General features: G+C 41.3%; 1 protein-coding gene across 5 annotated transcripts in view; it reads right to left on the bottom strand.

Moving 5' to 3' along the window:
• The window catches only part of SYCP3 (synaptonemal complex protein 3), a 152,684-nt gene that overhangs the window by 62,567 nt on the left and 64,718 nt on the right, over positions 1 to 25,399 (bottom strand). For all 5 annotated transcript variants that reach the window (XM_075856695.1, XM_075856692.1, XM_075856691.1 and 2 more), the window contains exon 4: positions 19,243 to 19,277. In XM_075856695.1, coding sequence (XP_075712810.1) covers positions 19,243 to 19,277 — 35 coding nt within the window. The remainder of the gene's footprint in view (positions 1 to 19,242; positions 19,278 to 25,399) is intronic.

Raw genomic sequence — 25,399 nt, 5'->3', positions numbered from 1 at the left:
ATCTAGGGGGCAGTGGCATTATCTACATAGGGCACTGTGGCATTATCTACAGAGGGCACTGTGGCATTATCTATGGGTGGGTGTGTGGCAGTATCTGCAGAGGGCACTGTGGCATTATCTAGAGAGGGCAATGTGGCATTATCTACAGAGGGCAATGTGGCACTATCTAAAAAGGGGCTGCCCAATCTTGATATTCTTGTGTCTGCCAAACACTGGCAACTGAGCAGTCAGACTGCATTTAGCGACACAAACTGGAAAACTGGATTGTCAAAATAAGCCCATGGAGTAAACGCACAAATTTCTGTAAAATGTAAACCTAGCGCTATTATTATAGTAATGTAGTATTCTTATAGTAGTTCAAATAACAAATTTATTAACAACTAGCTGTGCCCGCGACTTCGTACGCGCAGACCACTGAAAAACATAGCGAAGCCGTTTTTTATAAGTATACTCCTAGCCTTGGACCATACTCAAAACAAAGTGGAAAAAAAAACAGACAATAAACAAACTTCAATTAAAAATAGTTTTCTTTCAGTAGTCAGGTTCACTACGACAACGCTTCCCTGTAAACAATGTTAGCAGTAGAACCACCAGGGATGTGTGCATAAAGATTGGCGAAGTTGCTAACACGGGAAAGAGCCACATAGAGCTGGCCATGCGCAAAGCAGCTAACACTGAGGTCCACGCCCGCAACGCGCAGCGTTTGGCCCTGCGCTTTGTTGATGGTCATAGCGTAACATAAGCTGACAAGAAACTGTACACATTTAAAACTGAAGGGAAAAAGTATTTGGAATGAGGGGTATTCGGGGTACAAAAACGCTATCACCTGCGCCGCATACTGTTAAAATCTCAGCTTCTATCACGTTTTGTAGTAGATTTGTGATTTTTAGTCGGGTGCCGTTACATAGTTTTGGTGAGCTTAAATTTCTAAGGAGAATTATGGGGACGCCGACTTTTAAATTAATTTTGTCTGACGGAAGACCGGGTATGCTTAGGGAATTAAAAAATTCCACCGGATAGTTGGTAGCATCTTCTTATTCAATGACTCTGTTGATAGAGATATATTCTGCACTTTCCCTATGAACACACGTCAATATTTCAGCGTTTATTGCTGCTGCCTGGTCATTGTGAGGGGTTAAAATAGCTCTTTCGCATAGCCAAGAATTTTCATGATTTGTTATTTGCGTTGGGTCACCATACACAGAATAAATGAGGTCGTGCAGTGATGCAATAGTACAACATAAATTATGTGGCAAAATAACTTTCCCTTCTTCTTGCGGATACGTGTCGTCACCAATTTTTTGTAATAAATCTGAAACCTCTTGTGCATTTTGGTTACCTCCTGTTCGCGCCCCCATATTTAGGGTATGTTCACACGGCAGCGTCCGTTACGGCTGAAATTACAGTGCTGTTTTCAGGAGAAAACAGCACCGTAATTTCAGCCGTAATGGCATGTGCAGGCGACTTTCGCTGCGTCCATTACGGACGTAATTGGAGCTGTTTCTCCATGGAGTCCATGAAAAACGGCTCCATTTACATCTGAAGAAGTGACAGGCACTTCTTCGACGCGGGCGTCTTCTTTACGCGCCGCCTTTTGACAGCGGCGCGTAAAAAAAAATGACCGTCGGCACAGAATATCGTAAGACCCATTCAAATGAATGAGCAGATGTTTGCCGACGCTTTTGAGCCACATTTTCAGATGTAATTCGGGGCTAAAACGCCCGAATTCCGTCCGTAAATAGTGTGTGTGAACCCAGCCTTATTGTTAAATGCATCAGTATAACGTTGCGCCACAGACTTGAGCTCCTTAGGCAGGCTCTAATTTCATCTGCCCTCGTTCCTCGTGGTATGACTGGCAAAGTCTGCCTAAAATCGCCACAGAAAAGCATGGTCATACCACCCATGGGCTGGTCATTTTGTCTATCTCGTAAGGTTCTTTCTACTGCTTCTACCGCTTTACGGTTTGCCATAGTGCACTCGTCCCATATTACTAAGCATCAATCGCGTAGAACCCTTGCTTTGTCACTGTTTCTAGAAACATTACACACTGGGCTTTCCGTAAGATTCAAGTCAATCGGGATCTTGAACATTGTATGGGAAGTTTTGCCTCCGGGCAACAATGTAGCTGCTATGCCGGATGAAGCGACAGCAAGAGCAATTTTGCTCTGATTGCGTATTTGGGCCAAGATGACATTGGTGAGAAATGTTTTTCCCGTCCCACTGGGTGAACCTAAAAACAGGATTTCTCCAAAAGTACCATCTACGCTATGACACACGCGATCGAATATCATACGCTGTTCCGCTGTCAGACTCGAGACACCGTTTTGCAATGTTTCGGTTTATTCATGCCGCATACTCCCTGTTAATGCATTCCCCGTCTAAAGCTGGTGCGGGCATACCAGATGGAGAGACAGGATTAACCCCTATAGATGTAACTATGTCTTGGATAGCCAGAAAATATTGATTCATATTACTTTCACGCAAAGTGTCGTTCAATTTGATTTGTTTCTATGAGGAGGTGAGCAGAAGCCTAGACAGAGGGGCCGCTGTGGATATAGTGTTTTTGGACTTTGCAAAGGCATTTGACACTGTCCCCCATAGACGTCTAATGGGTAAATTAAGGACTATAGGTTTAGAAAGTATACTTTGTAATTGGATTGAGAATTGGCTCAAGGACCGTATCCAGAGAGTTGTGGTCAATGATTCCTACTCTGAATGGTCACCGGTTATAAGTGGTGTACCCCAGGGTTCAGTGCTGGGACCACTATTATTCAACTTATTTATTAATGATATAGAGGATGGGATTAATAGCACGATTTCTATTTTTGCAGATGACACCAAGCTGTGTTATATAGTTCAGACTATGGAAGATGTTCGTGAATTGCAAGCGGATTTAAACAAACTGAGTGTTTGGGCGTCCACTTGGCAAATTAAGTTTAATGTAGATAAATGTAAAGTTATGCATCTGGGTACCAACAACCTGCATGCATCATATGTCCTAGGGGAAGCTACACTGGGGGAGTCACTTGTTCAGAAGGATCTGAGTGTACTTGTAAATCATAAACTAAATAACAGCATGCAATGTCAATCAGCTGCTTCTAAGGCCAGCAAGATATTGTCGTGTATTAAAAGAGGCATGCACTCGCGGGACAGGGATGTAATATTACCACTTTACAAAGGATTAGTGAGGCCTCATCTAGAATATGCAGTCCAGTTCTGGGCTCCAGTTCATAGAAAGGATGCCCTGGAGTTGGAAAAAATACAAAGAAGAGCGACGAAGCTAATAAGGGGCATGGAGAATCTAAGTTATGAGGAAAGATTAAAAGAACTAAACCTATTTAGCCTTGAAAAAAAGACGACTAAGGGGGACATGGTTAACTTATATAAATATATGAATGGCACATACAAAAAATATGGTGAAATCCTGTTCCATGTAAAACCCCCTCAAAAAACAAGGGGGCACTCCCTCCATTGGATAAAAGAAAGGTTCAAACTGCAGAGGCGACAAGCCTTCTTTACTGTGAGAATGGTGAATTTATGGAATAGACTACCGCAGGAGCTGGTCACAGCAGGGACAGTAGATGGCTTTAAAAAAAGCTTAGATAATTTCCTAGAAGAAAAACATATTAGCTCCTATGTGTAGAAATTTTTTACTTCCCCTTTCCCATCCCTTGGTTGAACTTGATGGACATGTGTCTTTTTTCAACCGTACAAACTATGTAACTATGTAAATTTGCCGTTATTGTTTAGTTGTGCATTCCTGAAAGAGTATTTAACTAATTTTTCCTGATATTTTTGCCACAACTGTGCAGCATCCGAAAGTCCACAAAACAAAACCGCAAAATGGCAAACAAATGATGTAAGCGATGTGGACTATCGCTGACGAAAGCTACGGCCAAAGCGCCATCTCAATGCTGATCACCATCTAGCAAGTGACGCACTCGGCAAGTAGGATATTCAATATCGTTAACCTTTCGCAATTTGGTAAAAGAAGTAGGTCCTCGCACTGTATGTAGAAGTAAGCGTAAGTAATAGCATTCGGAGTTGTTTGGATGCACCATATAGACTCTTCCAATGACGTGTTCTTTTAAAATGCCGGGCTCGCCATTTACAGCTGTTCCACGTCTTCTACGGTTGAAAATACCTTGCTGCTTATTAAAAGTATATAACAGTGTTTTTGCAAAATCATCGGTTTCTCAAAGTTGAAAGTATGCCAGCAAAGTGGTTTGTCTCGGGTTTTCTAACCGCTCTGCCACATTTTCAGGGTTGAAGAACACCCGTTGCCTGCCTTCAAGGTGAACATCAAGATGCATCGCTGGCAGATGTCTCTCGTGAACGTGGAAGCTCAAAATGTGCCACACCGCCTCAGAAGAGCTTATATATCAGCCAGATTGGAACCTCGTGACTTAGTCGTATTCATTATTATTTCTCAATGCAAACATGGCCTGGTCACTACCCTTGTTGACATATCTACATATGTATTTGATGGCTTCGACGCTGTTACATATTTCGACGTTGACGCGAACTTGAAATGTTCTTGATAACACCGGTGAATAGGGTACAACCCATCGATTGTCCAAAACATTTTCTTGACCATGAAACCTAACTGTAGCCGTGAAACCGCCTTGTAGGGGTGATCTTCGTCGATACAACGGATACCCGTTTTCCCCCGACATCGTTTGCTCTAATAGTGCTCTAGTGTATCTTTTAGAGCAATGACCCTCCTGCATACAAGGAGAGTTTCTATTTAAAGCACCACATGGCCCATGAACCATGTGTGTCTTTGCAATCTCGTGCAATATCAGATCCTCGTTCCGGTCAGGAAATTCAGAACTTATGACCGTGTCAACAGCATCGTGACAAATTTTTTCTTGCAGCCACAGGAGAATGTGGGCATGTGTCAAGCCACGCTTTTGACACTCAACGCTGTACATGAAACAAAAAGCTGAACCGCAAACTTTTTGTTTTGTGATCAGGTCGATCATCAAATTTAGTTTTAAGTGGAAAACGTTGGCTATAATATCATGCCTATCATAAGATGCCTGCCCTGCGAGAAGTTCTTGGGTAATTTCGTTCCACTTTGGATTAGTTGTGAATGTTATAAAAAGGTCAGGCTGGCCGTATTTTTGGATGTAGCAGAAAAGTATCTTGTGTACGTTCATGCATGTAATTCGGACCACCGGTAAAACTGGATGGCAGGATAACTAATTGCCCGAAGTTTTCCACGTAATTATCTTGTTGCATGGTGTCTCGCAGACGCATGCAATCTTCAGCGCGTAAACGTGTCTGGTTAGTGCGTTTGTACACTAAACGCTCCGTCTCTATTTTCGCATAGATGTCCACAATAAATTGGCAGAACAATCCTCGAAATCGTTGCAAATAGATAAACCGATTACGCCTTATCTGCAGCAGATATGAATACAATTTTTATGAAAATTTGTTACCCTAGCAGTAGGATTCACTTGGTAGAGTCCAAAATTGTACCCATCTTCGCCGTGGCAATAAATTAAAGGATATTGCAGGGCGTCGTAAGCTGTGTGTTTCCAAAATGCGATGCAGGCGATTGTCGTGAGTGCGCAACATGATGTCATGCCTATCGTACTCCTGCTCAAGTAAAACCACTGCAACTTCATCTGTAACGGGGGCGTTATACCTGGCGCGGTGTACAGCAACAGGATGTCCTTCAGCGCTGATGATCATTTTGTAATCATTTCTTTGTCCCTGCGGAATAGACTGTAATGCAGCTTTGAAACTATGCACGTACGGATTCACCTGATGCAGCATGTTTTGAAGTGGAGATATAAGGTTACTATTTAGTTGTGGAAAATTCTGATTTCTGATATTGGCCTGTTCATTGTAATCTGATACTAAATAAATCTGGCTAATCCTGTGGTAGCAAAGATCCGATGAGATGGTAAACTTGTCCTTGCACCTTGAAGGTTGGCATGACTGGTCCCTCTGTAACTAGTTTTGCCCCAAAAGATGTCATTTGGAATGCGTTAGTTATATAAACGGATACAGTCTAAGGGGGGATTCACACGAGCGTGTATTCGGTCCGTGCGGGCCGCGTGGTTTTCACGCGGCACGCATGGACCAATACAAGTCTATGGGGCAGTACAGACAGTCCGTGCTTTTTGCGCAGCGTTTGTCTGCTGCGCAAAAAGCGCGACAGGTTCAATAACTCTGCGTATTTCGCGCATCACGCACCCATTGAAGTCAATGGGTGCGTGAAAATCACGCAGGTCGAACGGAAGCACTTCCGTGGGACGAGCGTGATTCGCGCAACAGCAGTGAAAAGGATGAATGAAAACCGAAAAGCACCACGTGCTTTTCTGTTTCCGAACATCCAAACGGAGTGTCTTTGCGATGAGCGAAGCCGGACAAGCGTACCGAACTTCACCGGGTTCGGCCAAACTCGTTTTGGCCGATCCCGGCAAAAAAATTATCGGTCCGCGACGTCAGGAGATAGTCACTGTCCATGGTGCTGAAAGAGTTAAACTGTTTCAGCACCATGGACAGTGACTTGCGATCCCAAAATACATTAACCTGTAAAAAAAAAAACGAAGTTCTAACTTACCGATTACTCCTGTCTCCTTCCTGCAGTCCGACCTCCCGGGATGACACTTCAGTTCAAGTGACAGCTCCAGCCAATCACAGGCCAAGCACAGGCTGCAGCCAATCACAGGCTGCAGCGGTCACTTGGACTGCTGCGTCATCCAGGGAGGTGGGGCCCGATGTCAAGAGAGGCGCGTCACCAAGGACGCGTCACCAAGGACGCGTCACCAAGGACGCGTCACCAAGGCAACGGCCGGGAAGTTCTCGGTAAGTAGGAACTTTATCTTTTTTTTTTACAGGTTTTTCGCTGTTGTGTTCGGCATTCACTGTCGAGGGTGCTGAAAGATTTAGCTCTTTCAGCACCTTGGACAGTGACGGGCGTTGACAAGCCTCATCTCTATGATGCCGGCTGCGCGAAAATCACGCAGCCGCGCATCAGACACGCATGACACACGCAGCTGTCAAATGGTTTTTGCGCTCGCAAAACGCTGCGTTGTTTGCGCGCGCAAAAACGCAACGTTCGTGTGAATCTGGCCTAAGAAGTGTTTTGATTGTGGATGGTCACCATTTAAAAGTTATTTTATTAGCTCTAGAGGTTCTTGCCATTTTTCAATGTGAACATTACCACTTGAACAACAGATTCCATTTGGTTATTTTCTCCATTTGAGATCACCGCAAAAATTGCAAATTACGACCATACCACCTACGAAAGCAAATTCAGCATAGTCAATCCTAGGGGAATACATAAAACCTGCTGTTTCCTTATTGACCCAAAGAACAACATTGTTTGCCGCACCATACTCCTGAGACTCATCTGAATCTTCTGATGAAATAGACATTCTATTAAGAGAGTGTCGAATTCGATCAGCCTCTAAGCGTGATTGATGTTGTTCTGTTGTTTATGCCTGCCATATTTAATCTACTCTTTCCCTTTCAGTCAATAAATAACATTCATTTTCTTGGCGCGTGCATTCATAATTCTCTCTAACTGATTCCAATCATCGTTGATATTGGTCTTCACTTTCGAGAGCTCCGTCATAGTTGTGACATTTGCGATCGGCAGTTAATCACGCTTCACGTTCTTCACTACTTTCAAGCTCTCGAGAGGCCGCTGTGCAAGCTCTCTGACAACTCAAACAAGATTCTATGTCGTTGAAAGTTTCAGACTCGCGTGACGATGCATGGCACTTTTGGTCCACAGATAGTTGCGCTTCGCGTTCCTCGTTACTCTCCAGAGACTGAGAGGCCGCCATGCGAGCACGCTGTGTACTTAGCCGAGACTCACACTGGGTAGAAGTTTCTGATGCGCGAGTTCTGGCCTGACGTTCTTGAGCTGCAGTAAGTGTCGCCTTTTGATCTTCTTCAGATTCTTGAGAACTAATTAGTCTCATTCTTTTTGCATTTCAGCTATGTTGAGAAATATTTGATCTTTTTCTGGAAGGCATTTACCCTGAGACTGAGAGGCCGCTGTCCGAGCCATTTGAGCCAACCAATCAGATTACAGTTTTTTGAGGCAGCTAGGTGCATGAAAGCAGCGAGCGGATTGGTTGGTTTATCTCTCTTCTATGTGTAATATCCAATACAGACAAATGTTGTAATTTATGTCCATATTAACCAGATTGTAGTTTACATTCTTGCGAGGCAGCAGGTGAATGATAGCAGCGATCTGATTGGTTGCTATATCTCCTTACTATGTGTAAAAATCAATGTAGACAAATGTTGGAACTGTTGTCCATAACAACCAATCAGATTACAGTTCTTTTTTTCTGAGGCAGCTTCGACAATGAAAGCAGAAACCTGATTGGTAGTTATATGTGCCTATGATGCATAAAAACAACCAAAATTGACGAAAGTTGGAGTTGTTGCCCTTAGCAACCAATCAGATCACAGCTGTAATTTGTCAGCTTGAAAAATTTGCAGGAATCTGATTGATTGCAACCTCTCCCTTATATAATAATCAGTATAGATGAAATTTGGAGCAGTTGCCCATAGCAACCTACTGGTGTCTAGTTTTCCAAGACAATACAAAATGAAAGTAAAAATGTGATTGGTTGCCATGGTTTCCATGTGTTTGTTGTTGTTGTTGTTGTACTAATGCAATGTAAATGAATTTTTGAAAACATTAAATTCGCATATCTTCTGATAGAGTGAACCGATTGCGATGAAATAAAAACAAAATGTTAGTTCAAGTTGACCCCTATGTCCATTCGAATTGGGTCAGTAGTTTTTACGTGATGCGTGCACAAACAAACAGACAAAAATTCCAAAAATGATCTTAATGCATTCTATCACTTATCCTTCATCCCCCCCCGCTCCCCCAATTATTTTCGCAAATATTTTCCATGTACAAACACGCAAAGTTTACAGGTTTATTATATGTAGAGATACTTTTGCATTGTATCTAATTGAAAAGTAATGCGGCCCGTCAACTTCAAATTTTTTCTATGTGCGGCCTATTTAACCGGCCGAGTTTGAGACCCTGGTGTAAACAAACGTCCTTAACCCCTTCCCGACATTTGCCGTATGGGTACGTCATGGAAAGCATTGACTTCCCGCATTTTGACGTACCCATATGCCAAATGCAGAAGGGGTTGCCCTGTCAAAAATAAAAGTTTTGAAGTAAAGATGGCTGTTGTTCATAACAGCAGGCCATCTGTACACGATGCCCAGGGGGGTGTCGCCTCCCCCCCGCATCGGCGATCGCCGCCATTGGCCGGTCAATTTAGACCGGCCAATTGCGGCTGTTTGCGGCTTTTGGCAATCACTGTGCCACAGGGCACAGTGATATGGTGGTGATTGGTGCTGTCTAGGACAGCACCAATGACTACCATGTTCCATGTAAAAAATGGCGGTGATGCCAGCCCCCTGATCGCTATGGTTGGTCGGTCAGCTCCGGTTAGGAATGGTGAGCAGAGCTGGTGTGACCGTCTGTGAGCCATACTTACCGAATCTGAGGCCTTCTGTGCTGCGATCCTGCTGTGACGTCTTCATCCGACTGCTTCCTGCAGAAGAGTGAACCGTCATCATCATCATGCTGCTGCTGATTTTTTTTTTTTTTTAGCAGCAGCACTTGTTTTTTATTAAACTTCTTATCCCTGTACCCTCCCCCCCCACCCCCCCCTCCTCTTTACGTCCTGCGTCCCCTGAGTGCGGATCAGTGATCACCATCACTGACCGCAAATTTTTGGCACAGGACTTTCTCTTTTTTTGTATTTTTGCACCTCCCTGTGTGTGCCCTGCGGCCACTGAGTGCTGATCAGTGACCGCCATCACTGATCAGCATCCGTGGTAAATTTTTTTGCCGCAAGTTTTTTTATTTTTTGGCCTTTTTTATTACTGCACCTTTTTTTGCGTGCGCCCTGCAGCTACTGAGTGCTGAGTCTAATAATCAGCCTCAGTGGTAATTTGTTTACGCAGGTTTTTTTTTGGCCTTTTTTTCTTGATTTTATAAAACTGTAAAAAAAAAAGAGTAGCATTAGAGTAGCGGACGTTTACTGACGTCCGTTTTCTAAAAAAGATATATAGCAGAAGTTATAGCTATATATTTTTTTATACAGTTTGAATAAATTTACTTCTTATAGTTAGCGTCCATTTAGTGACGGACATTTAGTTCGTTCACTACATTTTTGATAGCGTAGCGACAGTTAGTATAAATTTATAGCGTTATAGTCAGCGTCCGTTTAGTGACGGACATTCCGTTTTTTTTAACTGAAGTTCATTCACTAAATTTGTGATAGTGTAGCGACAGTTTTAGTATAAATTTAGATCTTATAGTCAGCGTCCGTTTAGTGACGGACATTCAGTTTTTTTTTAACTGAAGTTCATTCACTAAATTTTTGATAGCGTAGCGACAGTTAGTATAAATTTATAGCGTTATAGTCAGCGTCCGTTTAGTGACGGACATTCAGTTTTTTTTTAACTGAAGTTCATTCACAATTTTTTTTATAGCGTAGCGACAGTTAGTATAAATTTATAGCGTTATAGTCAGCGTCCGTTTAGTGACGGACATTAAGGTTTTTTTTAACTGAAGTGCATTCACAAAATTTTTGATAGCGTAGCGACAGTTAGTATAAATTTATAGTGTTATAGTCAGCGTCCGTTTAGTGACGGACATTCAGTTTTTTTTAACTGAAGTTCATTCACTAAATTTGTGATAGCGTAGCGACAGTTTTAGTACAAATTTACATCTTATATTCAGAGTCCGTTTAGTGACGGACATTCAGTTTTTTCTTAACTTAAGTTCATTCACAAAATTTTTGATAGCGTAGCGACAAGTTAGTATAAATTTATAGCGTTATAGTCAGCGTCCGTTTAGTGACGGACATTCAGTTTTTTGTAACTGAAGTTCATTCACTACATTTTTGATAGCGTAGCGACAGTTAGTATAAATTTATAGCGTTATAGTCAGCGTCCGTTTAGTGACATTGAATCACTCTATACGAGTATTAGACATCAAGATGGGCTTGAGGCGGTCCGCTTTTTCCTGGGGACCAGCAACCGGGATGGCCAATTATGTGACTTCATCCTTGAATTACTGCAATTTATTTTAAGTCATAACCTTTTTGTATTCAAGGACTGCTTTTATCTACAAAAGCAGGGTACGGCAATGGGGGTGGCGTGTGCGCCGTCCTATGCAAACCTGTTTCTTGGTCTTTGGGAGAGACAGGTTTTCCTTGGGGACGGCGCCCACGCCGCTGACCAGGTGCAGATATGGTTACGATATATCGATGATATTTTCATTATTTGGCAGGGATCGGAGTCTGGCCTGATGAGTTTCATGCAGCAACTTAACCAAAATCCGTTTAATATTAAGTTGACATATAAATATCACCGTCATCAAGTGGAATTTCTGGATATACAGATTTTTTCTGATACTCAGGGTTTTCTACACACAGATGTATTTCGCAAATCTACATCGGTTAATTCTTTGCTGCATGCCTCATCAGCCCACACTCCATCCACGATTAAAGCCATCCCGGTTGGGCAGTTTCTCAGGATGAGGCGGATCTTCTCCTCCGATGTCCTATTTGAACAGCAATCTGCAGATCTGAGGAATAGATTTAGAGATAGAGGATACAGCAACAGAGTTATAAAATCTGGCTATAGGAGAGCTAAAGTTACGTCGCGTTATGACCTACTCAAACCTAAACAACAACAAAGCAGTGAAACTAGGGTACGGTTTATATCCACGTATAATGGACAGTGGAACAAGATGCGAACGATCTTGGAGAAACACTGGCCCATTCTTATATCTGAACCACAATTGGCCCAGAACTTGTCTGATAGACCTCTGATGACAGCAAGAAGAGCTAGGAACTTAAAAGACTTTCTTGTAAAAAGTCATTATGTCCCACATCAGATATCCCCTTTTGGCTCTCGTGGACCGAGAAAAGGATGTTACCCCTGTGGCAAATGTAGAGCTTGTGCTAACATTTGTCGGGCTACCAATTTCTCCTCAGCGGATGGAGCACGACAGTTCGATATTCGTGAATATATCTCATGTAGCACGACACATGTGATATATTATGCTACATGTGGGTGCTCTAAAATATACATAGGACTGACCTCTCGAGAGTTGAGAACTCGTACGAGAGAACACGTACGTGACATTCTGGGGGCTAGTGAGGTGGATGATCTGACACAACTAAAAACTATACCTAGACACTTCAAGGTACATCACGGTTGCAATCCTAGAACTTTTTCAGTTAGAGGCATTGACAGAATTCATTGTGGCATCAGGGGGGGTAATGTGAAGAGGGTTTTGGCACAAAGGGAATGTAAGTGGATTGTCATGTTGGGATCCATGAAACCACAGGGACTCAATGAGAATCTCAGCTTTGTTCCATTTCTATAATTTGACCCTAGAATCTCTACCGTCCATTCGTTTTTATTTTTTATATTAATTATGTGTTTTATATGTCCTCTTTATTAGGTACTATGTGTGATACATCAAGCACCCTTTATTTATCTCCTGGATCGGTTTGGAATGCTGTGAATCTTCGCAATATATACAGCAATTGTATTATTGGGTTTTAAGAAAAAGTATATTTGTCACATTTGAGCTATGTCTAAATGGTATATTTTAATTATGTAATGTGATGTTTTGGGATTGGTACACAATAGATGTCACTCGAGAATATTTGTTCATGTGTATTTGTACATAATTGTATATACATAATATAACTCTGAGTATATAATTTATTTGGAGATCACACATGGTTATCATGTAAATATTGATTATTTTGAAATTAATTTATTCACGTTTTTTATTCTTATATAATTAATTTATTTTTTCTTTGTATACGGGGTTTTTGTATTCATATATTGGGTCATTATGCACCCCCTAAATTTTTGTTGTATTGTCTTTTTATACTTTGTTATATTGGTATTTCTATACACTTTTTCTTTTGTTTGCCTCTTAAAACCCCTTTTTTTCACTCTTTTTATCTGATTCATCATTGGTAGTGGTTTTATAAACAGTTACTGTTTGTGATAGACTATCTCTTCTACACTTACACTTCCTTATTATAAGTTTATGAAGTTATTTTTCTTTTAATAATAAAAAAAATACACTAACTCTCCCATACATGTTTACAATCACTGGGAGATACGACAAAAAAAACCCTACAGATACGTCTTATATATACTTGAGTATAGGGGGACCTTTGGTTCTCCGGGTTTATTCATTGGACATAGCCTAAGTGTAACTTAATGATAGAAGATAGGGAGACAACTCAGCATAACACACTGGCCCACATACTTACAATTTTTGGTTGTGATGTGGTGCGCATGTCCACTGCGGCGGCTGTTTGCGATGCATTCCCCATCCGCCTCCATGGGCGCACTGCGCATGCCCGGAACTCCCGTGACGTGTCGGGAATCCGGGCATGTGCTGCCGTGCTCGGAGCCGGATGTGGGGCTTGCTTCGCTTCCGGCTGTCTCGGCGGAGATGCGCCGCTGCACATCTAACTAATTACACTTTCTAGGGACTATAAAAGGGTAGCTACAGGACGTACACAATTACACATCCCCCTGAGGAAGCACACGTGACGAAACGCGCGTCGGGGTTCATGTAGCGGAGCAGACACTGCTAACCACTTCTATTGCTGTCTATGGGTGAGTTCGTGATTTGACATATGACCTTTAAACAGTACTGTTACTTTTACTACACCTTCTCCCGTTCTTCACTATTTATTAGATCTGTATATCACAGCTATTTCACTTGAGAGAATCTCTCCTTATGAGGGAAGGTGTACTGATAATAATTTGTTCTGGAATTGTCATCTGTCAAACTATTTATATGTTTACCCATATACCTGAGTCAGCAATAATTACTGACATTGTCTCCGCATTCCATACTAGAGTTGTATCTTTTTGTATTTTAATTGTCCGTGATATTTGTTTAATAAAATTTAACATTTTATATATATATTGGCGTCAAATGCTCTGATTGTTTCTTTATGGTATATGAATTCGTTTATGGAGCTGCCTAGGTGACATGGGGTGATATTTTTTTGTTATAAACAGTGCCCAGCCCTTATTACAAATTTGTTTCAAGTCTATATATTGATTTTAGTGACATGCATTCAGTTTTCTTTTACTGAAATTTGTTCACTAAATTTTTGATAGCGTAGCGACACAGTTGTAGCTCAATTTTTTTTACAGTTCTATATTGAACGTTCAATAAATTTATTTCTCCGACTTTTTTCTTATTCTCTTCTTTTTTTTTTCCTATAAATTTCATATTACACGTGTAAAAGCACAACATACACAACCACCTCTATAAAGAGTATTACACGCGTTGAAGCACTACATACCCCCCTAATAAAAATGGCCCAATCATCTCAAAGGCTCTACTCCGCTGAGGAGGCATACACCATCCTGGCCTCTGACACTGAATCGGCCATTGAGAGAGAAGAGGGAATTGCCCCATTCATCTTGACCTCATCATCCTCATCCAGTGATGAGGAACCCCCGCAAAGACGCCCCAGGACATCAGCTGAGGCAACCCCCCAAATGAGTGATACCCTGTGGAACCCACCCCCTGATAATTATGAGCCTCACATTCCAGATTTCACAGGGAGCTCAGGAATTCGATTTGAGACTGTAGGCCTCGCAGAAATTCACTATTTCAAGCTCTTTTTCACTGGGGATTTTGTTAATGTAATGGTGGCCCAAACAAATTTATATGCCCAACAATTTTTAGCCCAAAACCCCATGTCATCATTTGCTAGGTGGAACCCCATAGAGGCAGCGGAGATGATGACATTTTGGGGCCTTGTCCTACATATGGGCCTAGTAAAAAAACAGAGATTAGGCAATACTGGAGTGCGGACATTTTATACAGCACCCCATTATACCGCATGGCAATGACCCGGGCACGATTTGAAATTATTCTGAAATTTTTGCATTATAATGATAATGCACAGTGCCCGCCCCGTGATGACCCCACATACGACCGCCTATTCAAAATCAGGCCAATGATTGATTATTTCTGCACCAAATTTCAGGAAGTGTACACCCCCGAAAAGAACATAGCAATAGACGAGTCCCTTGTACATTTTAAGGGGAGACTAAAATTCTGCCAATACCTGCCAAGCAAGAGGGCGAGGTATGGAATTAAAATGTACAAGCTGTGCGAGAGCAGCTCAGGGTACACCTACAGGTTTCGGGTTTATGAAGGGAAGGACACCTGGATAGAACCTCCAGAATGCCCCCTGTACTGGGAGTTAGTAGAAAAATAGTGTGGGACTTGATGCACCCACTGCTGGACCAGGGTTATCACCTTGAGGGTATGTTCACACGGCCTATTTACGGACGTAATTCGGGCGTTTTTGCCCCGAATTACGTCTGAAAATAGCGCCTCAATAGCGCTGACAAACATCTGCCCATTGAAAGCAATGGGCAGACGTTTGTCTGTTCACACGAGGCGTATATTTACGCGCCGCTGTCAAAAGACGGCGCGTAAATAGACGCCCGCGTCAAAGAAGTGACCTGTCACTTCTTTGGCCGTAATTAGAGCCGTTATTCATTGACTCCAATGAATAGCAGCGCTAATTACGCCCGTAATTGACGCGGCGTTCAAGCGCCTGCACATGCCGGTACGGCTGAAATTACGGGGATGTTTTCAGGCTGAAACATCCCCGTAATTTCAGCCGTAACGGACGCCCTCGTGTGAACATACCCTTACGTGGATAACTTCTATACCAGCAGCCCACTATTTAAATGCCTCTCCACCAGAAGTACTGTAGCATGCGGCACCGTGCGCAAAAATCAGAGAGGCCTCTCTAAAAATCTGATTGGGCAACCCCTAAGAAAAGGAGAAAGCAGGGCACTACACAGCGATAACTTGTTTCTGGTCAAGTATAAGGACAAGAGGGACGTCCTTATGTTGACCACAATACACGGTAGTGGCAGCACCCCTGTCCCTGTCCGAGGTAGCACCACAATGACCCCCAAGCCAGACTGCATCCTCGGCTACAATAAGTACATGGGAGGTGTTGATCTCTCTGATCAAGTACTGAAGCCGTACAGTGCCATGCATAAAACAAAGGCGTGGTACAAAAAGCTGGCCGTGCACATGGTACAGATGGCATTGTATAACTCTTAGGGTATGTGCACACACACTAATTGACGGACGTAATTCGGCCGGAAGACCCGGACCGAACACACTGCAGGGGGCCGGGCTCCTAGCATCATAGTTATGTACGATGCTAGGAGTCCCTGCCTCTCCGTGGAACTACTGTCCCGTACTGAAAACATGATTACAGTACGGGACAGTTGTCCTGCAGCGAGGCAGGGACTCCTAGCATCGTACATAAGTATGATGCTAGGATCCCGGCTCAATGCACTGTGTTCGGTCCGGGACTTGCAGCCGAAATACGTCCGTCAATTACGGACGTAATTAGTGTGTGTGCACATACCCTTACGTGCTATACCAATGTGCAGGCCGGACAGGGACATTCCTTCAGTTTCAAGAAGCGGTTATCAAGGCCCTTGTATTTGGGAACCAGGAAGGGGAGGGCCCCAGTAATTCTAGATGCGATGGTCCACGTATGTAGTTTCCAAAATGGGGTCACTTGTGGGGGGTTTCCACTGTTTTGACCCCTCAGGGGCTTTGCAAATGCGACATGGCCTCCGCAAACCATTCCTGCTAAATTTGAGCTCCAAAAGCCAAATGGCGTTCCTTCCCTTCTAAACCCTGCCGTGTGTCCAAACAGCAGTCTATGACCACATGTGGGGTACTGTTTTACTCGGGACAAACTGCTCTACAAATTTTGTGGTGCTTTTTCTCTTTTAGTCCTTGTGGGAATGAAAAAAAATTAGCTAAACCTACGTTTTATTGGGAAAAATTTAGATTTTCATTTTCACATCCTACTTCCAATAATTTCTGGAAAAAACCTGTGGGGTCAAAATGCTCACTATACCCCTAGATAATTTCCTCAAGGGGAATAGTTTCCAAAATGGGGTCACTTGTGGGGGTTTTTTACTGTTTTGGCACCGCAAGAGTCCTTCAAACCTGATATGGTGCCTAAAATATACTGTAATAAAAACAAGGCCCCAAAATCCTCTAGGTGCTCCATTGCTTCTAAGGCCGGTGCTCCAGTCGATAAGCACGCTAGGGCCACATTTGGGATATTTCTAAAAACTTCAGAATCTGGGCAATAAATATTGAGTTGCGTTTTTCTGGTGAAACTTTGTGTTACACAAAAAATGGATTCAAAATAAATTTCTGCAAAAAAACCCGAAATTTGTAAATTTCACCTTTACATTGCTTTAATTCCTGTGAAACGTCTAAAGGGTTAAAACACTTTCTGAATGCTGTTTTGAATACTTTGAGGGGTGCAGTTTTTAAAATGGGGTGACTTTTTGGGGGTTTCTAATATATAAGTCCCTCAAAGCCACTTCAGAACTGAACTGCCCCCTGTAAAAATAGCCTTTTTAAATTTTCTTGAAAATGTGAGAAATTGCTGCTAAAGTTCCAAGCCTTGTAACATCCTAGAAAAATAAAAGGATGTTCAAAAAACGATGCCAAACTAAAGTAGACATATGGGGGATGTTAATTAGCAACAATTTTGTGTGTTATAACTGCCTGTCTTACAAGCAGATACATTTAAATTTATAAAAATGCTATTTTTTGCAATTTTTCACTATATTTTGGTGTTTTTCACAATTAAATACTGAATGTATCAACCAAATTTTACCACTATCTTAAAGTCCAATGTGTCACGAGAAAACAATCTCAGAATCGCTTGGATAGGTACAAGCATTCCGACGTTATTACCACATAAAGTGAAACATGTCAGATTTGAAAAATGAGGCTCGGTCAGGAAAGTCAAAAGTGGCTAAAGAGGGAAGGGGTTAAACATCAATGAATTACACAATGTTGTAAAGAGGAAGACCAAAATGTAGTCAAAACAAAGTGAGACATTGATAAATTGCTGTAGAAAGTTATGCAAGTTATTGCTGCTAAAGGTGGTTCTACATGTTAATACGGTAATTAGTAGGGTGTACTTATTTTCCCCTCCTGCTTTCTGAAAATTAGTTTACTTTATGGAAAATATGGCTACATATTGAAATTAGTTGTATTTTTTTGTTGTTGTCACCAGAGATTATTTGTTTGTTTATAGAAGTTGGTGGGGACCTGATAAATAAAAACATAGAATTAAAAGAGTTGTCAAAGCATAAGAAATTGATGGCCTATCCTCAGGATCACTGATATCTGATCCCTCTGATATCTGATCCCTGGAGTGTCATACTGGTGGCATCCCTGCCGATCAGCTGTTTTGAATGGGCCGTAACGCTTGTATGAGTGCTGCCTTCCCTTCATTACTGTCACTGCTCGTACTGTGAATCCCCAACAAACTTGTAGCGATGGTTCCCAGTATTATAGCCTTCTCCTATTTCCTTGATTGGGAGAAGGCTTGTAATACTGTAAACCGCCGATACAAGTGTGTCAGCGATTCACAGTACTAGCAGGTGAGAAATGAAGGGAAAGCTGGGCTCATACGAGTGCTGTGGCCCCTTCAAAACAACTGATCGGCGTTGGATGCCAGGAATCGGACACCCACTGATCAGATATTGATGGTCTATCCTGAGGAAAGGCCATCAATTTCTTATGATTGGAAAACCCCTTTAAATTTGTACTTTCTGTTTCTCATGACTGCATGTTGACAGTTGAAAAGGAGTAAGACTGCAGACTAAACAGGGTTATTTTTGTAGTCTGTTACCATTGAGACTCATAAGTCTTCATATGAGCTGAATATACATGAAGGTTGGAGATTTTTTAATAAATAACTATTTGCAAAATTGCTATATGGATTAAAATAAGCGATTTTCAGAACCATAACAGCATAGAAATAGAAAATATTGAAGAAACATATCATTGCGTTTTATTCTGACATGGTTTTGTTGCAATCAGCAGCTGTGTTATACCGTACTTGAAGAAGTGGTTCTGGGAATGTTCCTAGAACTGTATCTGTTCCAGTTTTGCCCCATGGAAAAAACTGTGGAATTAAAGTCAATGGGGGCAAAACCACGATAGACCGGGCAGCATGTACTAAAAACTACAATGTTTTCAGCTGCAGTGTGTGAATGTGATTTTTTACAAACCTGATGTAAATTGTTGGAAAAATGTTTTGACAAGGAAATGGAATTACTGATAAAAACAAAAAAGCGTAAACTTGCCTCCAAATCGTTCTAGCATATGCTGCACCTCTCCCCTAGAATTCAGCAAAGAAAAGTGAAAAAGAAGAGTTAAGTCAAATCTGGGATATCATCCTAAAAAAAACAAAAATTGGCAGGGCTATAACGTCTGAAGAGGTACTAAGCAGGGGCGCTGTCCAATTTACACACTATTCATGGTTATGGTTATGCAAATAAAGGGTGTGGTTATCCAAAAATAAATACAAAAGAGACAATGGTAAGATACGGCATTTCTATGTTGCATGTTCATAAAACAATAAAAACTAGGGAAATTGAGGTGCTTTATTTTGAAATTATATTACTATAAAGACATATGCTCCATCTATTTACCACAGGACTGAGCAAGTACTCTGCTTCATATGACTGATCAGTAAAAGCTGGGTTCACACGACCTATTTTCAGACGTAAACGAGGCGTATTATGCCTCGTTTTACGTCTGAAAATAGGGCTACAATACGTCGGCAAACATCTGCCCATTCATTTGAATGGGTTTGCCGACGTACTGTGCAGACGACCTGTTATTTACGCGTCGTCGTTTGACAGCTGTCAAACGACGACGCGTAAAAATACAGCCTCGTCAAAAGAAGTGCAGGACACTTCTTTGGACGTTTTTGGAGCTGTTTTCTCATAGACTCCAATGAAAACAGCTCCAAAAACGGACGTAAAAAACGGCGCGAAAACGGCGCGAAAAACGCAGCGAAAAATGCGAGTTGGTCAAAAAACGTCTGAAAAGCAGGGTCTGTTTTCCCTTGAAAACAGTTCTGGATTTTCAGACGTTTTTGGTCACTACGTGTGCACATACCCTAATAGTTATCAAAAACTAAACTGTGTGATCCAGGGATGTTGTTCGGGTCTTAAATAGTAAGCGGCCCAAGCCCTAAGGCTTATGACCCCTCATCCCAAAGGCCAATATTACCACTATACAGTGACCATGTAGTGGTAGATACCAGTTCTATACAGAAGCTCTGTTGACCATATAAGTGAATATGGTACCGTTAAATCTAGTAACTCACAGGAGATGTTTTCTCTGATTGGAGACATTCACTTTTCTTTTCTATTAGGTAAGACCACCATGATGACTTCTTCTGACCATGACTCATCTCTGCAGAGTTTGCTGCCCAGACATCATTGGCTCCTCGCTTTCACAGCACCCAACCTATTTCCCACCCTCTACGCAAACTTTTCATCCTGCTGTTTCCTCCAATACTGTGCCTGCCAATACCTGAGGTGCCCACATTACTGGACCTGCTGTATAGTAAAATGCCCATAAATATTAAACTTTAGAAATAATGGTGTCATAGCTAGTTACTCCAAACATAATAGTGTTAAACAGATACATCACACGGTAATATTGCCCCACACGGTAATAGTGCCCCCTTAGTACCCCAACACAGTAATAGTTTGCCTTATGTGCACAAAAATAGTACCCCAACACAGTAATTGTGCCCCATAGTACCCCTACACAGTAATAATGCTCCCTTACTGCTCCTACACAGTAATAATTCCCCCTTACTGCCATTACACAGTAATAGTGTCCTTACTTGGTAAAAGTGCCCCTTCTTAGCAAAAGTGCCCACTTAGTGCCCTTCACACAGTAATAGTGCCCCTTTAGTGCCTCACACATAGTAATATTGCTTCTTACCCCGTTAGTGACCGCCCATTAGTATTTTTACGGTGGCCACTAACGGGCTTTATTGTGATGCAATTACTTTTTTACGGCACTGCATCAGAATAAATAAACAGAGCAGGGAGCGGTTAAATCTCCCTGTTCTCGGCTACCGGAGGTTTAACCCCTTAATGACCGGGCATGTTTGTACCTTAATGACCAAGCCAGATTTGTCAAATCTGGTATGTCTGACTTTATCAGAGAATAACTCTGTGAAAGTTTTGAATATCCAAGTAATTCTGACATTGTTTTTTCGTCACATGTTGTACTTTATTTTAGTGGTAAAAGTAGACTGATACGATTTGCGGAAATTAATTAAAAAATAGAGAAATTGAAGACATTTTGTAAAAATGATAATTTTTCCCTATTTTTAACTGCAATATGTCACATATGTACATACATACAGTACAATTTTTTTAGTTAAATATATATTTCCATCTCTTTACTCTATTTTGGCAGCACTTTTGAAAAAAAAAAATTTTTTTTGAGCAATTTGGAAGACTTACAAATTTAGTCATCATTTTATACATTTTGAAGTACATTTTGTTTTCCTGCACCAAGCCAGGTTTTCAGAGGCTCATAGGTGTCAGAATGGTGGAAACCCCCACAAGTGACCCCATTTTGAAAACTACACCCCTTAAGGTATTTATTAAGCGGTGTTGTAAGTATTTTGACCCCACAGTTTTTTTGTAAGAATTCATGCAAAGCAGGCGTAAAAAAATATAATTTCACTTTTTTCATAAAAGTATCACTTTGAAGACCGATTTCTGTGTAAAGTGACCATGAGAATGAAGAAACACACCCCAAAATCTATCACCCTGTTTCTCCTGTTTTCAAAAATGTCCCCATTGTGACCCTAATGCGCTGCCTGGACACACGACAGGGCCCGAAAGAAAGGGAGCACCCGGAGGCTTTCAGGACTCATATTTTGCTTGAAAATGTTTTAGGCCCCACTGTACATTTGGAGAGGCTTTGAGCTGCCAGAACGATAGAAACTCCCCATAAACGACCCCATTTAGAAAACTAGACCCCATAAGGTATTTATTTAGAGGTATAGTAAGTATTTTGACCCCACAGTTTTTTGCTAAATTTAATGCATAGCAGGTGAAAAAAAAACAAAAAACACTTTTTTCATAAAAGTATCACTTTGAAGACCGATTTCTGTATAAAGCGACCATGAGAATGAAGAAACACACCCCAAAATCTATCACCCTGTTTCTCCTGTTTTCAAAAATGCCCCCATTGTGACCCTAATGCGCTGCCTGGACACACGACAGGGCCCGAAAGAAAGGGAGCACCCGGAGGCTTTCAGGACTCATATTTTGCTTGAAAATGTTTTAGGCCCCACTGTACATTTGGAGAGGCTTTGAGCTGCCAGAACGATAGAAACTCCCCATAAACGACCCCATTTAGAAAACTAGACCCCATAAGGTATTTATTTAGAGGTATAGTAAGTATTTTGACCCCACAGTTTTTTGCTAAATTTAATGCATAACAGGTGAAAAAATAAATTATTTCACTTTTTTCATAAAAGTATCACTTTGAAGACCGATTTCTTTGTAAAGCGAACATGAGAATGAAGAAACACACCCCAAAATCTATCACCCTGTTTCTCCTGTTTTCAAAATTACCCACATTGTGGCCCTAATGCGCTGCCTGGACACACGGCAGGGCCCAAAAGGAAGGGAGCACCCGGAGGCTTTCAGGACTCATATTTTGCTTGAAAATGTTTTATTCCCCACTGTACATTTGGAGAGGCTTTGAGCTGCCAGAACGATAGAAACTCCCCATAAACTACCCCATTTCGAAAACTAGACCCCATAACGTAATTATTTAGGTGTATAGTAATTATTTTGACCCCACAGTTCTTTGCTAAATTTAATGCATATCAGGTGAAAAAAAAAATAATTTCACTTTTTTCATAAAAGTATTTGTTTGAAGACCGATTTCTTTGTAAAGCGAACATGAAAATGAAGAAACACACCCCAAAATCTATCACCCTCTTTCTCCTGTTTTCAAAAATACCCACATTGTGGCCCTAATGCGTTGTTTGGACACACGGCAGGGCCCCAAAGGAAGGGAACACCCGGAGGCTTTCAGGACTATATTTTGCTTGAAAATGTTTTAGGCCCCACTGTACATTTGGAGAAGCTTTGAGCTGCCAGAACGATAGAAACTGCCCATAAACGACCCCATTTCGAAAACTAGACCCCTTAAGGTATTTATCTAGGGGTATAGTTAGCATTTTGACCACACAGGTTTTTCGCTAAATATATTGGAATTAGTCTGTAAAAATTAAAATGTTTTTTTTTACATAGAAATGTTTATTATTTACAAGGAATAACGAAGAAAATGTACCCCAACATTTGTAAAGCAATGTCTCCCGATTACGACAATACCCCCATATGTGGTAATAAACTGCTGTTTGGATCCACAGAAGGGCTCAGAAGGGAAGGAGCGCCATTTGGATTTATGATTTTGCTGCAATGGTTTTCGGTGCCATGCATTTGCAATGCACTGGAGGGACCAAAACAGTGGAAACCCCCCAAAAGTGACCCCATTTTGGAAAAACCTTCAAGGAATTTTTCTAGGGGTATAGTGAGCATTTACACCCTACGGGTCCTTTGCAGAGTTTATTAGAATTAGGGCGCGAAAATTCATATCAAAATTTTTTCCACTAAAATGTTGCATTTTCTCATTTTTACAAGGGATAAAGAAGGAAGAAAACAACCATTTTTTATAAAGCAATTTCTCCCGAGTACAGAAATACCCCACATATGGTCATACGATTTTTTCATTAGAAATGAATTAACCCTTTCAGGACTGATCCATTTTTTGCTTTCTTATTTTAGATTTTCCCTCCCCGCTTTCCAAGAGCCATAACTTTTTTATTTTTCCATGAATTGAGCGGTGTGAGGGCTTATTTCTTGCGGGAGGAGCTGCAGTTTTTATTGGTACCATTTTTTGGTACATAAAAAGTGATTCAAAAGTTGTATTACATTTTTTTTTTTAGAGCGAAGGTGACAAAAAAAAAAAAACTGCGATTTTGGCGGTTTCAATTATTAAATTTTTTTAAGGTGTGCACTGTGCAAATTAAATAATCGTATATACCTCATAAAACATTAAGCGGGTTCTCTCGGGTATGGCGATGCCGTATGTGTGGGCGCAAACTGCTGCTTGGGCACGCTGCAGGGCTCAGAAGAGAGGGACGCCATTTTGTTTTTGGGGCGCAGATGTAGATTGGTAGTTTTTCTGTTTTGGGTTTCGCTGGTATTTCAGTTTATAATGTGGGGGGCATATGTAATCTGTGCGGGGTACATCAGGGTACATGTTATCTGTGCGGAGAACATCAGGGTATAATAAGAGGGTATAATAATGGGGTAAATAAATAATATTTCATAGATGTGTGGCCGGTGTCGCACTGATAAATGGCGCCCGATCGTATCCGCTTTTGGAACATTTTGCATTGCCATATTCTGAAAGCCAGAACTTTTTTATTTTTTCACCACCGGAGCCCTGTGAGGGCTTATTTGTTGCGGGACAATCTGTAGTTTTCATTGGTACCATTTTGGGGTACGTGCGATTTTTTTTTTTTAGCACTCTTTGTTCAATTTTTTTGCAATCCTGAGCAAAAAACAGGAATTCTGACACCGTTTTTTAGGTTTTCTTTTTGCGGCGCTCAACGTACGCTATAAATGACATTTTTACTTTATTCTGCGTGTTTGTACGATTACGGCGATACCAGATGTATATAAGTTTGGTCCTTTTTTTTAGCGTTTGCACAATAAAATTACTTATTTATAAACAAAAAAAATTTCTGTGTCTCCATATTCAGAGAGCCATAATTGTTTTATTTTTTAGTCAAAAAAGCTGTGTAAGGGCTTGTTTTTTGCGGGACGGATTGAAGTTTTTATTGGTACTATTGTTGGGAACATGCGACTTTTTGATCACTTTTTATTCTTTATTTAGGGAGCGGTGGTGACCAAAAAAATTGTGATTCTGTCGTCGTTTTTTATTGATTTTTTTTTGGGGTGTTCATCGTGCGGGGAAAATAACATTACAGTTTTATAGTTGGGGTCGTTATGAACGCGGTGATACAAAATATGTGTACTTTTTTAACGTGTTCATTTTTTTTCTATAATAAAAGTCTTATTATAGGAAAAAAAGTATTTTGTGTTTATATAACTTATAACTTTTATTTTTACACTTTTTTGAAAACATTTTTATTACTTTTTTTTACTTTTTTAACTTGTCCCACTAGGGGACACTTAGTCTTGCAGCTTTGATCGCTGCTAGAGTACATTACACTACACACGTAGTGTGATGTACTCTAACTGTCATTGTGACGTGACTGTCACACTGACAGGAAGCAGAGGAGGAACGGCCGGAGGCTGTTCCTCCGAGGCTTCCGTACATGGCAACCCGGAGGTCATTATCTGACTTCCGATTGCCGTGACAAGCATCGGTAGCCCC

Source organism: Rhinoderma darwinii, chromosome 3, assembly GCF_050947455.1.
Source record: "Rhinoderma darwinii isolate aRhiDar2 chromosome 3, aRhiDar2.hap1, whole genome shotgun sequence".
Taxonomy (NCBI): domain Eukaryota; kingdom Metazoa; phylum Chordata; class Amphibia; order Anura; family Rhinodermatidae; genus Rhinoderma; species Rhinoderma darwinii.
This window is presented reverse-complemented; position numbering and strand designations above follow the sequence as displayed.